The following is a 16,714-nucleotide window of genomic DNA, read 5'->3' on the forward strand; positions in this document are numbered from 1 at the left end:
CGGCCGGCAGGCAGTGGGAGAGCGGGAAGGGACGGGATACGGCTGCTGGGCACGAAACCACTGGGAGATGGGAACGGAGCAGGCAGGTGGGGTGGCAGTGGGGTCACCCAGAGGGTCCCCCAGGATCCCCTGCCCGCTGCTCAGGGGTGCCAGGCCGGCTGACATCCCCCATCCCCACGGGAAAGCAGCTGGAGCCACACAGGTCTTATCCCCTGGGGCAGTGAGGTCCTACTCTGCCCCACTGCTGGTGAGACCCTAAAGCATCCCATAAAACACACGAAGGATCCTTGGGGATTCAGCAGCGAGAGCTCTGCTGCAGCAGGAGCATCCCCCTTCCATGCAGGTGACACTGGCTGGGTGCTGCTGTTGCACCCCTGTGGGTCCACCCGCCCCACAGGCAGAGGGAACACCTCAGTGGGCTCTCCAGCACCCCAGTTGGAGCATCCTGCCCTGTGCCCCCGCTCCCAGCTCCCACGCCTGCCGGTGGAGTGGCTCCAAGAGCCGGTGCGTCGGCTCAGCCTCGGCAAGAGGCTGGCAAATGGATCTCAAGGGTCCCCCGACGTTCCTCCTTCCTTCCCTTTGAAGGAGAAATGCCCCTCAGAGCTGCCATCGACGCTAATGCACGGGGCGGGAGGGGGTGCTGCTAAAAGCCAGGGTGAGCAAAAGGCTTTCAAGCCCCTTGGAAAGGCCGAAGAGGTGCCCGGGGGTGACCCCAATCTCTGCTGTCGGTGTCGGGGCCGAGGTGTTGGAGTGCACTCCAGTATGCTGGAGGGAGGTGTGATGTCCCCTGCAGTGTCCTTGTGCTGGGACTCGGGATACGGGGGGGCAGGGAGTGATGGGGCCGTGCCAGACCCTTCCTGGGGATGGAGGAGTCTGGGATGCTCCAGGCACGGAGGGGTTTAGGGGGCATTCAGGTGCAGGGAGGGGGTGAAGGTTAATGTAGGGGACTTGGGCATGGTTGAATGGGGTTGCAGAGCGTGCTGGGATGAGGTGGCTGGGGTGCAGGAGGGGTGCAGGGGGTCTAGGATGGATCCAGGGTGGGCGCAGGATGGGTGCAGAGGATGCAGGATGGGTGCAGGATGGGTGTGGAGGATGCAGGATGGGTGCAGGGGATGCAGGATGGGTTCAGGATGGGTGCAGGGGATGCAGGATGGGTGTAGGATGGGTGCAGGATGGGTGCAGGGGATCCACGATGGGTGCAGAGGATGCAGGATGGGTGCAGGATGGGTTCAGGATGGGTGCAAGGGATTCAGGATGGGTGCAGAGGATGCAGAATGGCTGCAGGGTGGGTTCAGGGGATGCAGGATGGGTGCAGAGGATGCAGGATGGGTGCAGGATGGGTGCAGGGGATGCAGGATGGGTGCAGGGGATGCAGAATGGGTGCAGGATGGGTGCAGGGGATGCAGGATGGGTGCAGGGGATGCAGAATGGGTGCAGGATGGGTGCAGGGGATGCAGGATGGGTGCAGGGGATGCAGTATGGGTGCAGGATGGGTTTTGGGGATGCAGGATGGGTTTTGGGGATGCACGATGGGCGCTGGGGGTACCCTGTGCGGGGCTCCCTCCGGCCGCCAGGGGGCGCGCCCCGCCGTTCTCCGGCGCTCTGGCCCGGCAGGCCCCATCTCGCTGGTCCGGCGACCGGAAGCGGAAGTGCGGTGACGCCCTCCCGCCGCTGTGCGGTGGCGGAAAGATGGCGGCGGCCATGGCGTGAGCGGAACCCGGTGCGGCCCCAGCGGTGAGCGCGGTCGCGACCTCCTCCCAGTCCTAAAACGGCGCGGAGACCACCGCGGCCCCCGGTTCTCCGTGTCCTCTCGCCCCTCAGGCCAGCGGGAGAGTATCTGGGATCCCCGATACCTTTGGCGGGCGGGCGGTCAGCTGTCCCCGTGCTTCCCTGGAGCTCAGTCCCTCCTCAGCCCTGGGGACCGGAGCTCCTCTCTTCCTTCTAAGCAGGTGGGCCCGGGTACATCGAGGGTGACCCCTCTGTGCCCCCTTGTCCCGAGCTTCCTCCGTTGTTTCCAAGCTGTACCCTGTTTCTCTTATTTGTCAGGTCTGCATTTATCTCTGCTTTCTGGACTCCCTCCCCGGTGTATGGATGCTCTCTCCATTCCTTTGGTGTCCACCTGTGTCTGTCCGCCTTCCTAGCTGCCTCTTTCCTCTCCTGATGCCCCGCTGTCTGTCTCAACTCAGCAGGCAGGACTGCCCTACAGGCATTTCTGGACTGCCCTTGTTCTCCTGGTGCCTCCCACCGAGATCTTTCTCCCAGTCTCTCCACCTGCTCCCTGTGTCCTTCCTCATTATCTTCCGCCCTCCTGAAGCCAAGCCTGTACCTTTTAGCCAGCCCCCTCGGGTGCTGTGGGTCCATGTGAGCAGGTCCCCTGTACCCTGGATTCCGTGTGGTCCCAGGGCACGTGTGCTCTCCCCGCAGGATGAAGATGAAGTAGAGCTCTGACCATGGACCATGAGGCCCCCACGATCAGGCCCCGGCGCATCCAGAACCAGAACGTCATCCATCGCCTGGAGCGCCGTCGGATCAGTTCGGGCAAGGCTGGCACCCACTGGCACCAAGTCCGTGTCTTCCACCAGAACGTCTTCCCCAACTTCACCGTGGTCAACGTGGAGAAGCCGCCCTGCTTCCTGCGCAAGTTCTCCCCCGATGGCCGCTACTTCATCGCCTTCTCCTCCGACCAGACCTCGCTGGAGATCTACGAGTACCAGGGCTGCCAGGCGGCCGAGGACCTCCTGCAGGGCTACGAGGGGGAGATCCTGGCCAATGGCAACGACCAGAGGTCTGTCAACATCCGGGGGCGGCTCTTTGAGCGCTTCTTCGTGCTGCTGCACATCACCAACGTGGCCTCCAACGGGGAGCACCTGAACCGGGAGTGCAGCCTGTTCACGGACGACTGCCGGTACGTGATCGTGGGCTCGGCCGCCTACCTGCCCGAGGAGCCGCACCCGCCCTTCTTCGAGGTGTACCGCAACAGCGAGTCCGTGACCCCCAACCCGCGCTCCCCGCTGGAGGACTACTCCCTGCACATCATCGACCTCCACACGGGCAGGCTGTGCGACACGCGGACTTTCAAGTGTGACAAAGTCATCCTGTCTCACAACCAGGGGCTGTACCTGTACAAGAACATCTTGGCCATTCTCTCTGTGCAGCAGCAGACCATTCACGTCTTTCAGGTGACGCCCGAGGGGACGTTCATCGACGTGCGGACCATCGGCCGCTTCTGCTACGAGGATGATCTCCTGACCCTGTCTGCGGTGTATCCCGAGGTGCAGCGGGACACTCAGACGGGAATGGCCAACCCCTACAAAGAGCCCTTCATAAACTCCCTGAAGCACAGGCTGCTGGTGTACCTGTGGAGGAGGGCTGAGCAGGATGGAAGTGCTATAGCAAAGAGAAGGTTCTTCCAGTACTTTGACCAGCTGAGGCAGCTCCGCATGTGGAAGATGCAGCTCTTGGATGAGAACCATCTGTTTATCAAATACACAAGTGAGGACGTGGTCACGCTGCGGGTGACGGATCCTTCCCAGGTAGAGAATCACAGAATGGTTTGGGTTGGAAGAGACCTTAAATATCATCTGATTCCAACCACTCTGCTAGGGATCCACTAGACCAGGTGGCTCAGATACTGCCTCTCTTCAGGCTGCTCATTGCTTTGGGGCAAGTGCTCAAGCACTACAATGCTGGGAGCTGTTCCTTACTGAGCCTGTGAATGTTGTTTAGGATCCCCAATACTTGATTCTTGTGTGAAAATTTGATGCCTCTGATACTGAGTAACTTCTTTATCTTTTCTTTGCTTAATTTCATTGCTTCCTTCTCACCTGAAAAATGAGAAAGATCTGATGTGTTAGCAAGTCCCTTTCTCAAAGGATTGTTCTCCATGCTCATAGATGCTGTACAATCCTCTTTCCCTCCCCAAATCCCCAATTGAAGTTATTTTTAGCTGATATTTTATATAGTCCATTTAAATTGTAGAGGTGGTCTCTCTCTTTGCTCGTGTATCTTCAAGCATGTTTTTCAAATATAATAGTCTTCATTTTCCCCGGTACAATTACCATTTCTGTTCTGCCTACGTACTTAAGTCTTTCAAGCTTCAGTAAGAGGTAGTATTTATGATCTCTCCAAACTGGAGTAGCAGCTTTTAGATCAGGCTAATGGGCCAATTGCTTCTCTTTTCAGTTTAGTACTAAAGTGGAATTAGAGCAAATGTAGCTCAGTCAGTGCTGGGTCCCTCCAGATGTTTCCCAACCCTGCATGTTGATCATCTCTTTTTACTGGTTTTAGAGTGGTTGGTCACATTTTGAGCCCTGTGAAACCAAGAGATTTTTTTTTTAAGCTTGTTTTTATTCCTTTAATCAGCTTGTTTTTATTCTGTTGAAAGTATTCGCAAGAATTTGTAATAAATCTCCAGTGCAGCATGTAGGTCTGATTGTTCCCCAGATGCTTGTTTTCTCTCATACACTTCTCTTCCCCACGTCTTTGCCAGATCCAGGACTTAGGTCCTAGAAGAAATAGACAGTAGCACTTCATGTGTTGCCTTTGTTTTTCCTGGGAGATGACTCCTGGTTTGTTCTGTTTTATTTTTCTCTTCTGTGGCATTTTTTGTTTGGGGGAGTTGCTTTGGGAGGAAATAGGTAAGTCTTAATCTAATCCATTTTGCCCACTGGTGTAAAGCTGAACGTCTGTCTCAGAAATATGAAGGCTCTGTGGAAGTGGCCTGCAGGGTTCTGCTCGTTGCTGGTGTCTGGAATGAGCTCCTGACCATGATGTAAGTGTTTGTTACAGGCTCAGCTCTGCACTCTGCTGTGGTTAGTAGGGCTTTTGTGCCTGGTTTGCTGCAGAGAGCTCTGGACTCTCTTCACCCCAGGGTTACTTTAAGATGCAGTTTGTGGTTTGTTTGCAGTGTGCTTCGGGCACTGGGATTTGTGCTGCTGGAAAAGCATCTCATTTCTCAGTTCTTCCAGGAGATAATTCCAGATGTGGAGCAGTCTTTGCACACCTGTCTGAATGTAGGTGTTGTGTTAGGGCTTCCTGAATAAAACTTGGCTCACAAAATACCTGCAGTTCCCATTTTTCTTCAATCTGTCAGACAAGGAACACGAGGTTTCATCCAGTTTCTCTCTCTCCTCTGGCTTCTCTGCCAAGAAGGTTGAGGAGTAGCTGTTCATGGTTGTGGGTTGTGTGTTTTTTGTCTGGGTCTGCACTGGATCCTTTGACATCTTTAAGAGAGTGCCCTGCATATGTAGCTTGGGGGTTTGTTGCTGTTGTAGGCTTGTGTTGATAGGCTTGATAGCATTGGTGTATGATTTTTGTGGCACTCAGCTGCTGCTTCCCATGCTGTGATGATGTTTTGGTGGTGTTACAGGTGCTGCAAAAAGCAGTGAGGGTTTCCTTGCTCAGGGGCATCCTGCAGATGTGTCTCTGTGTTAACCTGGCAAAGGAACTCTATTTAAAGCTGGAGGGTACTCCCTGCAGTCTTCAGTGGTTTAAATAGTTTTTCCTTCTGCTTGTCTTCTTTTATTTTCTCTCTGCTCCAACCCTTTATTTCAGAAGGGCTTCCCTTTCCTCAGGCAGTAGTCTAGTGAGTAACCTCATCTAGTGTGCTTCCTTTGGACATGTGGGGGCTGGACTGTATTATCACAGTTTATTTTGGGGCTGTAAAACAAACAAACCTTGTGATATTTGCAGGTGGGTGGGGTAGGCAGAGTGCCTGCCGTCATCCCTGAGCATTGTTTGGGAGCAGGAGGTGAAGCATTTAGGAATTGCCTCTATTGACAGAAGATTTAATCAGATACCTGTTTATACCACAGGAATTAGTTCCCTTTGATGTGCAGACTGGTTCTTTCTTTGGGGTGCCAGCACTCCTGTCTCTAATGAAAGCTACTTTTAATGACCAAGAATTAAATATGCCCTTTCCCAATGGGATGGGAATGTCATCTCCCTTTGATGTAGCTGCGTTGACACAATTTTTTGTCACCTTTTTTCCCAATTTCTTGCTCATTCGTGCCAGGATACAATGCCATTGCCAATCCACAGCATGATACAAGGGCCTTCTTGCACAAGAATGTCACCATTAAAAAGAAGTCATTAATGTCTTTCAGATTTTCATTTCTGTGTTGTTAGGGTACCTGGAGGGTACAGCTTTTTGTGGGCAGTGATGTAGTGCGTAGTACACTAAAAAGGCTCATTTCTGTGTGATGCAGATATTAAGGAGGGGAAGAAAATAATATATCTACACAGAGGTAAAGGTAATTTATGGTCAGCTAGCACTGGATCTGAAATCATTTTGTCAGCAGGAATGAAAATTAAATTTGGCACTTGAGAAGATGTTTTGGACTGGTGGAGGACAGAGAAGAAGAGAAAACTGTTGCATCCAGTTCGAGCTGAAAAATTGGAAGCTCATTAAGTTTTCTTAAATAATCACAGCTGAGAGGTGGATAATTTGGTAGATGTTGAGGCATTCCAATAGGAGAATGGATTAGTGTGAGGATGTAGGATTCTCCTGTGCTGTGAAGGAATTTGGATGGGGTCTGTGGTGAGATGTGGGGAGAAGGAAGGGACATCTTCCCCACCCGTGCTCTCCTGGTAACCTCTGCCTCTCTCCCCAGCCCTCGTTCTTCGTCGTGTACAACATGGTGACCACGGAGGTCATTGCCGTGTTCGAGAACACGTCTGATGAGCTGCTGGAGCTGTTTGAGAACTTCTGTGACCTCTTCAGGAATGCCACCCTGCACAGTGAGGCTGTCCAGTTCCCCTGCTCAGCTTCCAGCAACAACTTTGCGAGGCAGATCCAGCGCCGGTGAGCCATTGGGAGCATGCTTTATTCCGTATAGACACACGCTCGCCCCCGTCCACTGAAGGCCAGTATCAAATACCCTGAGAAAACCAGTTCCTTTGGTCCCCTTTGCCAGGTGGTGCAAGGGTCAGGACTGTACATGGTTCATCTTGCAGCCTGATGCATCTGATTTTATATTCCACAGCATTTGCCTTGTTAGAGGAAGGAACAAAGCAGGGGCAAACCGGTGCTTACAAGAAAGGAAAGGAATTTTGAGGGAAAGATGTTTCTGTCTCTCCTTGAGCAGTAACTCTTCTGGAGGCTGTTAAGGTGTTACTGCCCAGTAGCTTTGGTCCCTGAAGACATGGTTTGTCAAGATGCTGGCATGATCGAGTTGGGTGTATTTTGCCAAGTGATGTTCTCTGAATTTAGCGTGTATCAAACTGTGTTCTGTAGCATTTCCTCGACATCAGTCACCAGCTCGTGGTTCTCATCACTGTGCTAGGAGAAAAGAAACTCATCCGCTTAGTTCTGTTGTGAAAGCTGAGCAAAATACCAAAATAACCTGGGTTTCTAGAATATGCTTTAGCAGTCAGATGTGGTTTTAATGAGGCAGAGTGTGTTATTTCTCTTGGAATAATTTTGTTGTGACTCAGGGTGTTTTGTTCTTACAGTGACTTGTTTCACATCATCCAAAGTACTTGGCATCCACTCATGGGCATCAAGCTTCTGTTGACTTCAGGCTGATGTCACACAAGTATGATGAAGTTGACTATGTCTGTAACTTTCTAGAGCTGCCTGTCAGGAAATCCATAATGCTTAATGGAAGAGAGAATGAGAGAGCTCACCAAAGACTCATGAAGAACAACTCCTGCCTTTTGTTAAAGTAGGAAGGAGAATCTTTTCGTCTCCTTGCTACAAGGGCCAGTAACAAGAGCGTTGTAACTTCCACAGCAAAGTATCATAGAGCATAAACCACAATGAGCTGGCTTTTGGCTGAGTGTTTACCCTCCTTGATGTTATGACGTCCCTGCAGCCAATGTGACTGTTCTCACACATGGAAAGCTTCAAATTTTACTTGGAAAGAGAAATCCAGCCTCTGTTAATCTCTCCACCAGGAAGAACTTTCAGCTCACTGTAGTTTCTGGAGAGCTTTATGCTTTTCATCAAGGTTCTTCTTCATCTAAGGTTTCTTCCTGTATGCATTTAAAACAGTGGCTGGAGAGAGGAGGAGTCTCAAATCAATGTTAAGGGCTCAGTTGTTACTGTGAAAGCCCCCTGGCTTTTGCTCCCGCTGTTTCCTGGCTTCATGGTAAAACTTGGATTGACTGTAAGATGCTAATCCATCTCTCCCTGTTTCTGATCCTGTTCATTTCCTGTACTGCAGAGCAGCTGGGTCCAGACCTTGTGGGTAGGCACATTCTTCTCCTTCTGTCACTTAGGACATTCTGAGCGAAACAGTAATGATGAGGGAGGATGAAAAGGTCAGCAGAACTGGTTGATGCTTGAATCACATTGATACATCTTTGGAAATGAGCTGTTTCAGTTCTTACACTGCTGCTGTTTTCTTTCCCTGTCAGTTTTCCTGCTTAGTTTATTTAAGCTGTGCTGTTCACCTGTGGCTTTTGTGAACAAAAGGTGTCTCTTGGTTTGCTGCAGGTTCAAAGACACAATTGTGAACGCCAAGTACGGAGGGCACACGGAGGCCGTGCGGCGGCTGCTGGGGCAGCTCCCCATCAGCGCCCAGTCCTACAGCGGCAGCCCCTACCTCGACCTGTCCCTTTTCAGCTATGATGACAAGTGGGTGTCAGTCATGGAGCGGCCCAAGACCTGTGGTGATCACCCCATAAGGTATGGGACAGGCTAGGGAGCTGTATGTGAGGAGAGAGTGCAAGGAGCACTAAAGCATCTCTGCCATGTGGCGTCAAGTGTGCAGGAAAGGGAATAGATGGAAGCCTTTCTCTTAGGAAATCCTTTCACCAGGGGATTTATTTCAGCAGTTCCACAAAAGTTGGCCTCTCTCCTTTACAGTAATGTGGATGTGTGGGAGGGCTCTTCATGTTTTCTTGCTGAGCTGCTCTGCTCTGGGGAAGGTTTGGGTGGTGAAGTCTCAGCCTTTTCCATATGAATGGTCTTATTCCTCCTCCTCTTCTTGCAGTGCTGCCGTTGTGTTTGGGTTGCAGAGTGATACAGCTCTGATGTCTGCTTTCCTATGCTGGAAGGATCCTCTCTGAGCATGTGGGTTTAGTTGGCAAGGATTGTCTAGTTTGTCCTGTGAATAAAATAGTATCTGGGCTAGGTGTTACTCAGAAAGCTTGTGGTATTGATTGAACTGTTTTCAGACTTGCCTTGTTTACTGTTCTCACCCTGGGAGCTGTATGCCTTTTCATACTCCCTTCTCTCTGTGATCTGTAAGAAATTTCTGTCTGGAGTAGGAATTTTAGCCAGGTGTCAGGGCCATTCTGTGCCTCTTCTGTCTGAGTTTCCAATGCCAGCAGAAGGAATAAGTCTGACCTTGAGAATAAGGAGGTTTGCAATGCTTCTTGAAGAAATCATCAGGACCATTTATTTCTTTCTGTTGCTTGCAGCCATGGCTGCAAGAGGTAGTGGTTAAAAATCCAACATCTCTCTGGCTTGAAAGGCTCAAAGAGCCCGAGTTATCCAGGCAGAACAGTCTTTCTGCTCATAGTACTGCAGAAGCAAACCTATGCTCTGAAAACAAAGAGAGCCTTCAGTGTCTGAGCGCTTTGTTTAGTGACTGCACACATGTTGGGGGCTCAGGCAGCCTAGGGAGATCATTCTGGACCGCTTCCCAACTTTATGTTCATCAATGCATTCTCAAAAACTGGTTTCATATCCCCCCTGGCCCTGACTCAGGTGATGGGGAACTTCTGATTATTCCTGCGCTCTCAATTCCCAAATTATGTATATTTAATTGATTCTTCTGCCTGTATGATTTGGTTTGATCTCCAGCTTCCATGTTATCTGCAAAGAAAGCCTGCCCTTTTCCCCCTTGTCATGCTTGGGAAAACTTGCAGGGTGGCAGTTGTCTGCCAGCGCCAACCTGCGCCCCTCTCCCGCCGACAAAAGGCAGCAGAACTGCAGTCATTTGCTTCGGTGGAGTCTTTGTAGTAAACAAAGCCAAGTGCCACCTTCCCTCCCTCCCCTGAGCAAAGCAGCGTTTCAGAGCCAGGGCTTTTAAAGCTCAAAGCTGTGCAGAGTCAATTAGGACTTGAATAGAGCCTCGGAGCAGTGGGGCTCCTGGTTTTTGGAAAGTAAGCAGAAGATGAGGCGCTAACCTTAACCATTCAGTAGCTGAAATGGTGCTGCTGTGGTTCTCACATGCAAAACAAAGGGATTAATAAAATAATGCTAGCTGCCTGTTGGGGTTAGAGGGCTTGGAAATGAGGGACCACAGGATTTGTAATGTAAGTCCTATAATTGTCTGGAATGGAAAACCCTTCAGCAGCTACGGGTGTTATAGCCTGTGTGCAGTTTCCTGGCACGATGTGTGAGCTAGGAAGGCTTCCAGACCTTTTCCATATCAATTCAATATTTCTGTGCACTGATTCCCTTTAACCCTTAGTGCTTTTCTGCATCCCAGAAGGTTCAACTCTGCCTGCTTAAGAGACCAGTGGTTGTTTGCTGTCAGGTGGGAAGGACTTCAGGTTCCCCATCACCACCGCCTTCCTGTCTCTTTTCAGGAGGCTTGAAGAGATATTCAGTGCGTGAAATGATGGCACTTGAGGGAAGAGGCTCTAACACAGCTCTACCTATAGCAGGGGGTCTCTAAAATCCATCTAGATGGCTAATAAGAAGCCATTTAACAAAAGAATTGGTCTGCAGATAAATCTTCCATTTTCCTAGGGTTTGAAAAGGCTGGTCTTGCTGTTTCTGTTGACATACAATTTTATATTGCAGTGCCTAATTTATCCCCAGAATGAGAGCCCATGGAAATGGCCTCTGATTGCAGAGCACTTTTAAAAATACATTTAAAAATACCAAACTGAGCACATCTTTAAGATTACAGGGAGCTTCATCTTGAGTAGTAAATTGTTGTGAATTGGGGGAGAGAGAGGAACAGACGGGGGACTGTGCTTTATTTAAAGAATGACCCTCTGCATACCCAGCCTTGTGTAGGAGGGAAAGGGCTTTTTGAAAAGCCAAATACCAAGATTGTGACTCTCTTGCTGGGTTCTTGTGTGCAATTTTCAGGCAGGGCTGGCTGGCACTTTGATTCAGAGGAAGGGAGAGGAGAGTGGCCCTCCAGGAAGAACATGAGGTTCTCAATAGGCTGTGTTGTTAAAATGTGGAGTATGTCTGCTCCTGACACAGCATCGCTCGTGTCTGTCATCATCCGTTCTTCCAGGCTGAGAGCTGAGTGCATCGTATTGCTGGCAGGGGGGAGATGTGCTCCGACATTAAAAGCATTCTTGGAGTTAGAATCAGAGGAAAATGCAAAATACCTGCATGCACTAAGTGTTGGTGGAAAAGGAAACAGCTGGGAGGCATAATGGCAGTTCTGTGCCTGAAGCTGGAAGAGGTCTAATGAAAATGGTCTAACAGAGACAACTTCAGGGTGAGGACTTGAGTTGGAGCCCAGCTACTTGGTGAAGGTACCACATCCAGAAACCTCCACCACTACATCCCAGAAACCTTCTCCAAAGTCTTGGGGAGGGTGGGATCCTCGCAGAGAGTCCTGTGTTGTGACAGCAGCAGAGGACAGTGGTGTTACCTGGGCTTATGCCAGTTACACAGAGTGTGCAGAGGAGGTTCAAGAAGCAAAGAGCTTCCCTGGACTCACCTGTCTCTTTAGCACTGTTTGCCTCATCCCCCTGACAACGCTCCCTCTGTGCTGGAGCTGTGTTCCAGAGCTCACCTGTTTGGAGATGCACATGAGCTTGACCCACAGGCAGGTCCGTGGTTGACAGCAGAAGGGCATAAGGTTTTCCTTGACCTCTGTCCATGCTGTGATTGTTGAATCCAATTCATCAGGTACCTCCTGCCCAGCCTATTTCATTAATGCTTTTTTGATGGAAATCTAAAAGGAACTGCAAAGCCCTGCTTGAACTGTACAGTACAACATGGCACCCTTGAACTGTACAGTACAACATGGCACCCTTGAGCAGGATTGGATCGACTTCCTTGACTGAAGAGGGAAGTAGCAGGCACAAGGACAGCAGTGTAAAGCCTTCCCTGGCAGGACCAGGGGGAGGAAAGGATGGCCTGACACTCTCAGTGAAGGCCATTGCTGGGGGAAGGGAGCTCAGTTCTGTATGGTATATCTGTCTTAGCGATCGAGGGAAGCAGCTTGCAATAAGAGAGGATGGAGAGCCAGCACAGGTGGGGTCTGAACCAAACTGACTCCCTCTTGTGAAGTCAGCTTTGTCCATCAAAGTGACAGGCAGAGTTCTCTCACTGCTAATAATAAAATGAAGTGATGCTTTTCTAGACAGTGGAAAACAACTGCCCTGAGAGGGACTTTCCTTCAAAGCCAAGAGCCAGACACCCAGCTGAGCACCTTCTGCCCCTCAGGGAGCACCAGAGCTTGAGCAAGGCACTTGTCTCTGTGTGCAAAGAGCCCAGATGGCAAAGTCAATAGTCGGGAACAGCCATAATTGACTTTCTCTTCCTTTCAGATTTTACGCTCGTGATTCTGGCCTGCTGAAGTTTGAGATCCAGGCGGGACTCCTGGGGCGCCCCATCAATCACACAGTGCGGCGCCTGGTCGCCTTCACCTTCCACCCCTTCGAGCCCTTCGCCATCTCGGTGCAGCGCACCAACGCCGAGTACGTGGTGAACTTCCACATGAGGCACAGCTGCAGCTAGAGGCACCCGGGGCTGCTCTCCTCGGCTCCTTGACGTGCCGTGGGCGGGCCACAGCCAGACGCTCACGCCTTCTGGGAAACCCAGCCATCGCTTGTGGCAAGAAGCCTCACCTGGGAGCTCCTACCAGTGGCATCTCGCAGGGCCCTCAGCCTCAGCTGTGGAAAGCTGAGCCACCCCAGTTATGGGGGTGGATGTTTCTTCTGACCCTGTTTGTACTGCGGAGATCCCGCTGCATTAAGTGCTGCTGGCCTTCCCTGTTCCTGTTGATGAACAAAGCATAGCTGAGGTCCCTTTCCTGGTTTCCCAGAGGCATGTCTGTTTTTTATCCTGCTGTAGGTCTTAGGATGGCAGAGATGGAGCTTTGCATCACCCTTGTGGAGCGCTCCCTTCTGCACTGGTGCTCTCCTACCTGTCACAGAGGGAAGGGATGGGAGCCATGGGGAGGGCTTGGATACAAACAGCTACCCCTGTTTGTATCTTCAGAATTGCGGGGGAAATGAGATCCTGCTCTCATCCAGACAACCTGCTGTTGCCATTTTAATATGCAAGAGGTCTGGAAAAAAAAGAGTGAGAAATCACTACAGTTGAGTGACATGAGGTGTGTTCCTGACTCTTATGCAAGTCACTTAATCTTTGTGCCTTAGTATTGTAGAAGCTCCTAAGTGAGAGGTGGTGCTACACCAGCAGGCCAGGGCAGCTGGTTGTGTCTGTAATGCACGAGGAGGTGGGTGCAGGAGGAAGATGGGTGTCTGGGAAGGGTGTGGGGAGCAACAGCAGCTCCTTGGTCATGTCAGAGGGACTTTTCTGCAGTATGGGGGTGAATCCTCACGGCCACCTGCAGGTTCTGCTGCTGAGAAGAGGGGAGACCTAGCTGCTAGCACCCTCCTGTGTGTTGGAGTACCAGCGTGGTAAATTAGTAGGGTTTGCCCAGGAAGGAGGGTAGGTGGAGACCTGAATTCATGTTCAGTGCTGCGGGCAGGCAGTTTGGAGATGAACTTGTTGACTTAGGTTGCTTACCTCTCTCTGTTTGATACAGTGTTCTCTGTGAGAACCCAGATGCTGTTTTCAGGCTTCAGAGCACAGCTGGCCAGTGTGTCAGTGTTGGCTGGACCACGGCAGTGTTTGTGCTGCTGATAAATTAAGCTCCTGGGTGTAATTACCTGCCACTGTGGGCTGGTGAGGCTGCTGGCCTGCCCTTCTCTCTTAAAAATGGAGGTTTTGGTTGTAGGTCAGCATTTAGGGGTTTTTACACGAGGGCTGGTTTATGACTGGTTGCTGCCAGGCAGCACAACCATCCCAGCATCATGATGTGCTCCATCAGAAGCTGGAGCCTGTTCTTGTCCCGTTCCTATAGGAGGTACAGCAGGGGCATTAGAAAATTGGTGCTAATACACAGGACACCCTCTACATTAAAGGACCCTGTGGGTGTCTTGTTTGGACCAAAATGAGCTGTGGGTGATGTGTTGTGGCCACATGCCTGTGAAGAGGAGTGTTGGAGTCATGCATTCATTCTGCTGGTGATGCAGAGGAGAAGAACTGCATGGTGGTGGTGGTGCCTGCTCGTGGCATGAGTGGTGGACCTCAAAATTAAGGGTGTCTTGGGGTCCTTGAATCAGCCTTTGCTCTCTGCCTCACAGTACTTCTCTCCTGGCCTTGCTAAACATATTTCTAGGGAGGACATTGCATTTCACTGCTCTTTTCCTGGTGTTGGCACTGTTGGTGTCTCAGGTCTGTCAGGAGTGCCGGCGGGTCAGGAGACTGCTAACAGAGGAGGTGTCAGTGCTTTAGCTGCGGGTTCCTCTCATCTAATAACACTATTTGTCAAGGTTTTAGGGTTTTATCCTGTGATCTGTTCCTCAAACATTCAATTAAAGCTCCAAGTGGAGAATTGTTTGCACACTGTAGATCATGGGTTTACCTCCCTCTGCACCACTCTCACAGCTGTTCACACTTCAGTATGAGACTCTTTTTTTCCCCCTGCCCCAAGCTTGCAGCAGCTCCATCTGAGACTGCATTTACTCCTTGGTGTCACAGCCTCGGGAGGTCAGTGCCTACTAAATTAACTGTCAGATCTCCATTTAGACTTTTTATCAGTGGAAAAAATATAAACTTCAGCATTTCTGTAGTTGGGGCTTTTGCCAAGTTCAGGCTGCCCTGTGTGAAGCAGAGAGCGTGGCACGGATTGTTGGACTTGGGGCTGAGAAACCAGAGATCTGTTCTTAGCTCTGCTATTAAATTCTGAGGCTGGGGGCAAATCTCTTCCTGCTCCAGCTGGTGTTTTCTTCTCCGTAAATGAGGCCAAAAACATATTTTCAGCTTTTGTAAAACACTTGAGATTCATGGATAAAAAGTGCTGGATAAATGCTAAGTATTTTCTTATTATGTGTGCAGACAAACTGATCATTCTGGGTACTAATTGCCTTGGAGTAGCATAGCAGATCCTCTGGTCTTGGCTGCTGTATTTTATATCAACAACAGAGTTAATTTTATTACAGACATGTATGGAAAGAAAAGTCTCTCATGCTTGAAATTTTGATGCTTTTATTTAAGAAACAAAAAGTGTGTGTGGTGGTGTGGTGGGGAGGGTGGGAGAAAAGGGGAGATATTTTCTACCTGATATTTTTCCTAGGTTAGGGTAAAGATTCTGTTAAAACCAGAATAAACAAAATTTGCTTTAAGAGTCTGATTTATTGTCTTTGTCTTCCAAAAATGTGAAAGATGTAGATGGGAGTTCCTTCACTAAGAAGAGATGGCAGGGGTATGCCTTAGACTGTGCAGGCATCTCACATGGGAGTTTGCTGCCTCTTCCTGGCACTTGGAATTCAAGTGTGCTCAAGAATGTTCCCACCTGAGGCATTTCTGTAGTTCCTGCAGATTTCTCAAATTCTTGTCTACATGAACTAATGCTGGTTACGTTTTTTCCTTTGTACGTTGTTACTAGCCCAACTTGTATTCAGGGATTCTTCCTTTATTCCATTTACAGCATTTGTCTAACCTTTTGGTAATTTTCTGCATGATCAAGGGATGAAAGCTTGTTGTGGTTTAACCCCAGCTGGCAAGTCAGCCCCACACAGCCACTCACTCACTCCCCCACCAACGGGACTGGGGAGGGAATCGGGAGAGTAAAAGTGAGAAAACTTGTGGGTTGAGATAAACACTGGTTAATGGGTAAAGCAAAAGCCACATGCAAGCAAAGCAAAACAAGGAATTAATTCCCACTTCACATGGGCTGGCAGGTGCTCAGCCATCTCCAGGAAAGCAGGGTTCCATCCCCTGTGAGTGCCCCAGCCAACAGCAGCACAAAGCTGAACACACCTTGTCTGGCACAGCAGCCTGTCCACTGCTTTTAGGCTGGGCTAAGGCACTCAGGTTTTCCCTGTGCTGCTCCCTGCCTCTTTGCAGAACAGTGTGGCTGAGACCTCAGCAGCATCCCTGTCTGTTAGTTCCTCTAACCATCTGCATCTTGAGCATGAAAGTGATTTTCCTTTGAACCTTTCCTCTGTTTTCCTGTGTGCAGTTCCCAGATGCTTTCCTGTGTAGACCTTGAGCACACCAGAAAGCTCTTGAGCCCGTGGCTTTTCAGATAGGCACTGAGTGACAAGGAGATGCTTGAGCTGGAAACTGTGTTTGGCAGCAAAATCTCATCTTTTGTTGCTTCTTGTGCTGCCTTTGCTTTAAGAAAAAAAGTAGTGAAAGCAGGACAGTTGCATTATGTCTTATATAAAAGGCAATAGACAGCAAGGCACAGAAATCCCTTTAGAGTCAAACAGATGGATATGTTTAAGATGTATCCCTGCTAAAGATTCCTATCAATTAACCTTCCAGTGCTTGTGGCTGGCCCTGATTGAGCTGCCTGTGTGTACTGACAGGACGTTCCTTTTGCTCAGATGCTGCATCTATTAAGCTCTTCCCTTGGTCATTTTGACCCAGCTAAAAGAACCAGATTTCTGATGCTTTAAAAAATCTCTTTGTTTTTCTTGTTTATGATCTCTGTCTTGCTGCTTTTCTGCCAGCTTTTTCCTGCCAAAGAGCTCTCAGGGCTATGGGCAGAGAGGTGGTAAAGGGATAGCAGTGAGACATTTGGCCCTCTGTCCTTCTGTGAGCAGA

The 16,714-nt window shown here is 50.0% G+C and overlaps 1 protein-coding gene across 4 annotated transcripts; it reads left to right on the forward strand.

Moving 5' to 3' along the window:
* Window positions 1-1,636: 1,636 nt before the first annotated feature.
* On the forward strand, window positions 1,637-15,285 carry DET1 (DET1 partner of COP1 E3 ubiquitin ligase). 4 transcript variants are annotated; one of them, XM_048317699.1, is made up of 5 exons: window positions 1,637-1,734; window positions 2,425-3,533; window positions 6,612-6,802; window positions 8,438-8,629; window positions 12,418-15,285. In XM_048317699.1, the coding sequence occupies exons 2-5, from the start codon at window positions 2,451-2,453 to the stop codon at window positions 12,605-12,607; spliced, it is 1,656 nt and encodes a 551-aa protein (XP_048173656.1). In that variant the 5' UTR covers window positions 1,637-1,734; window positions 2,425-2,450; the 3' UTR covers window positions 12,608-15,285. The 4 variants fall into 4 exon arrangements, with proteins under 4 accessions (XP_048173656.1, XP_048173659.1, XP_048173658.1 ...); XM_048317701.1 differs by having other exon boundaries at window positions 1,682-1,720; XM_048317700.1 differs by lacking the exon at window positions 1,637-1,734 and adding an exon at window positions 1,741-1,949.
* Window positions 15,286-16,714: the final 1,429 nt, after the last annotated feature.

Source organism: Corvus hawaiiensis, chromosome 13 (assembly GCF_020740725.1).
Source record: "Corvus hawaiiensis isolate bCorHaw1 chromosome 13, bCorHaw1.pri.cur, whole genome shotgun sequence".
Classification (NCBI taxonomy): domain Eukaryota; kingdom Metazoa; phylum Chordata; class Aves; order Passeriformes; family Corvidae; genus Corvus; species Corvus hawaiiensis.

Bases quoted from the DNA above. Each gene is read 5' to 3' on its own strand.
- DET1 (XM_048317699.1), top strand. From the start codon at position 2,451: ATGGACCATGAGGCCCCCACGATCAGGCCCCGGCGCATCCAGAACCAG. The intron at 3,534-6,611 runs GTAGAGAATCAC...CTCTCTCCCCAG, and splicing joins GGGTGACGGATCCTTCCCAG to CCCTCGTTCTTCGTCGTGTA. The intron at 8,630-12,417 runs GTATGGGACAGG...TCTTCCTTTCAG, and splicing joins TGTGGTGATCACCCCATAAG to ATTTTACGCTCGTGATTCTG.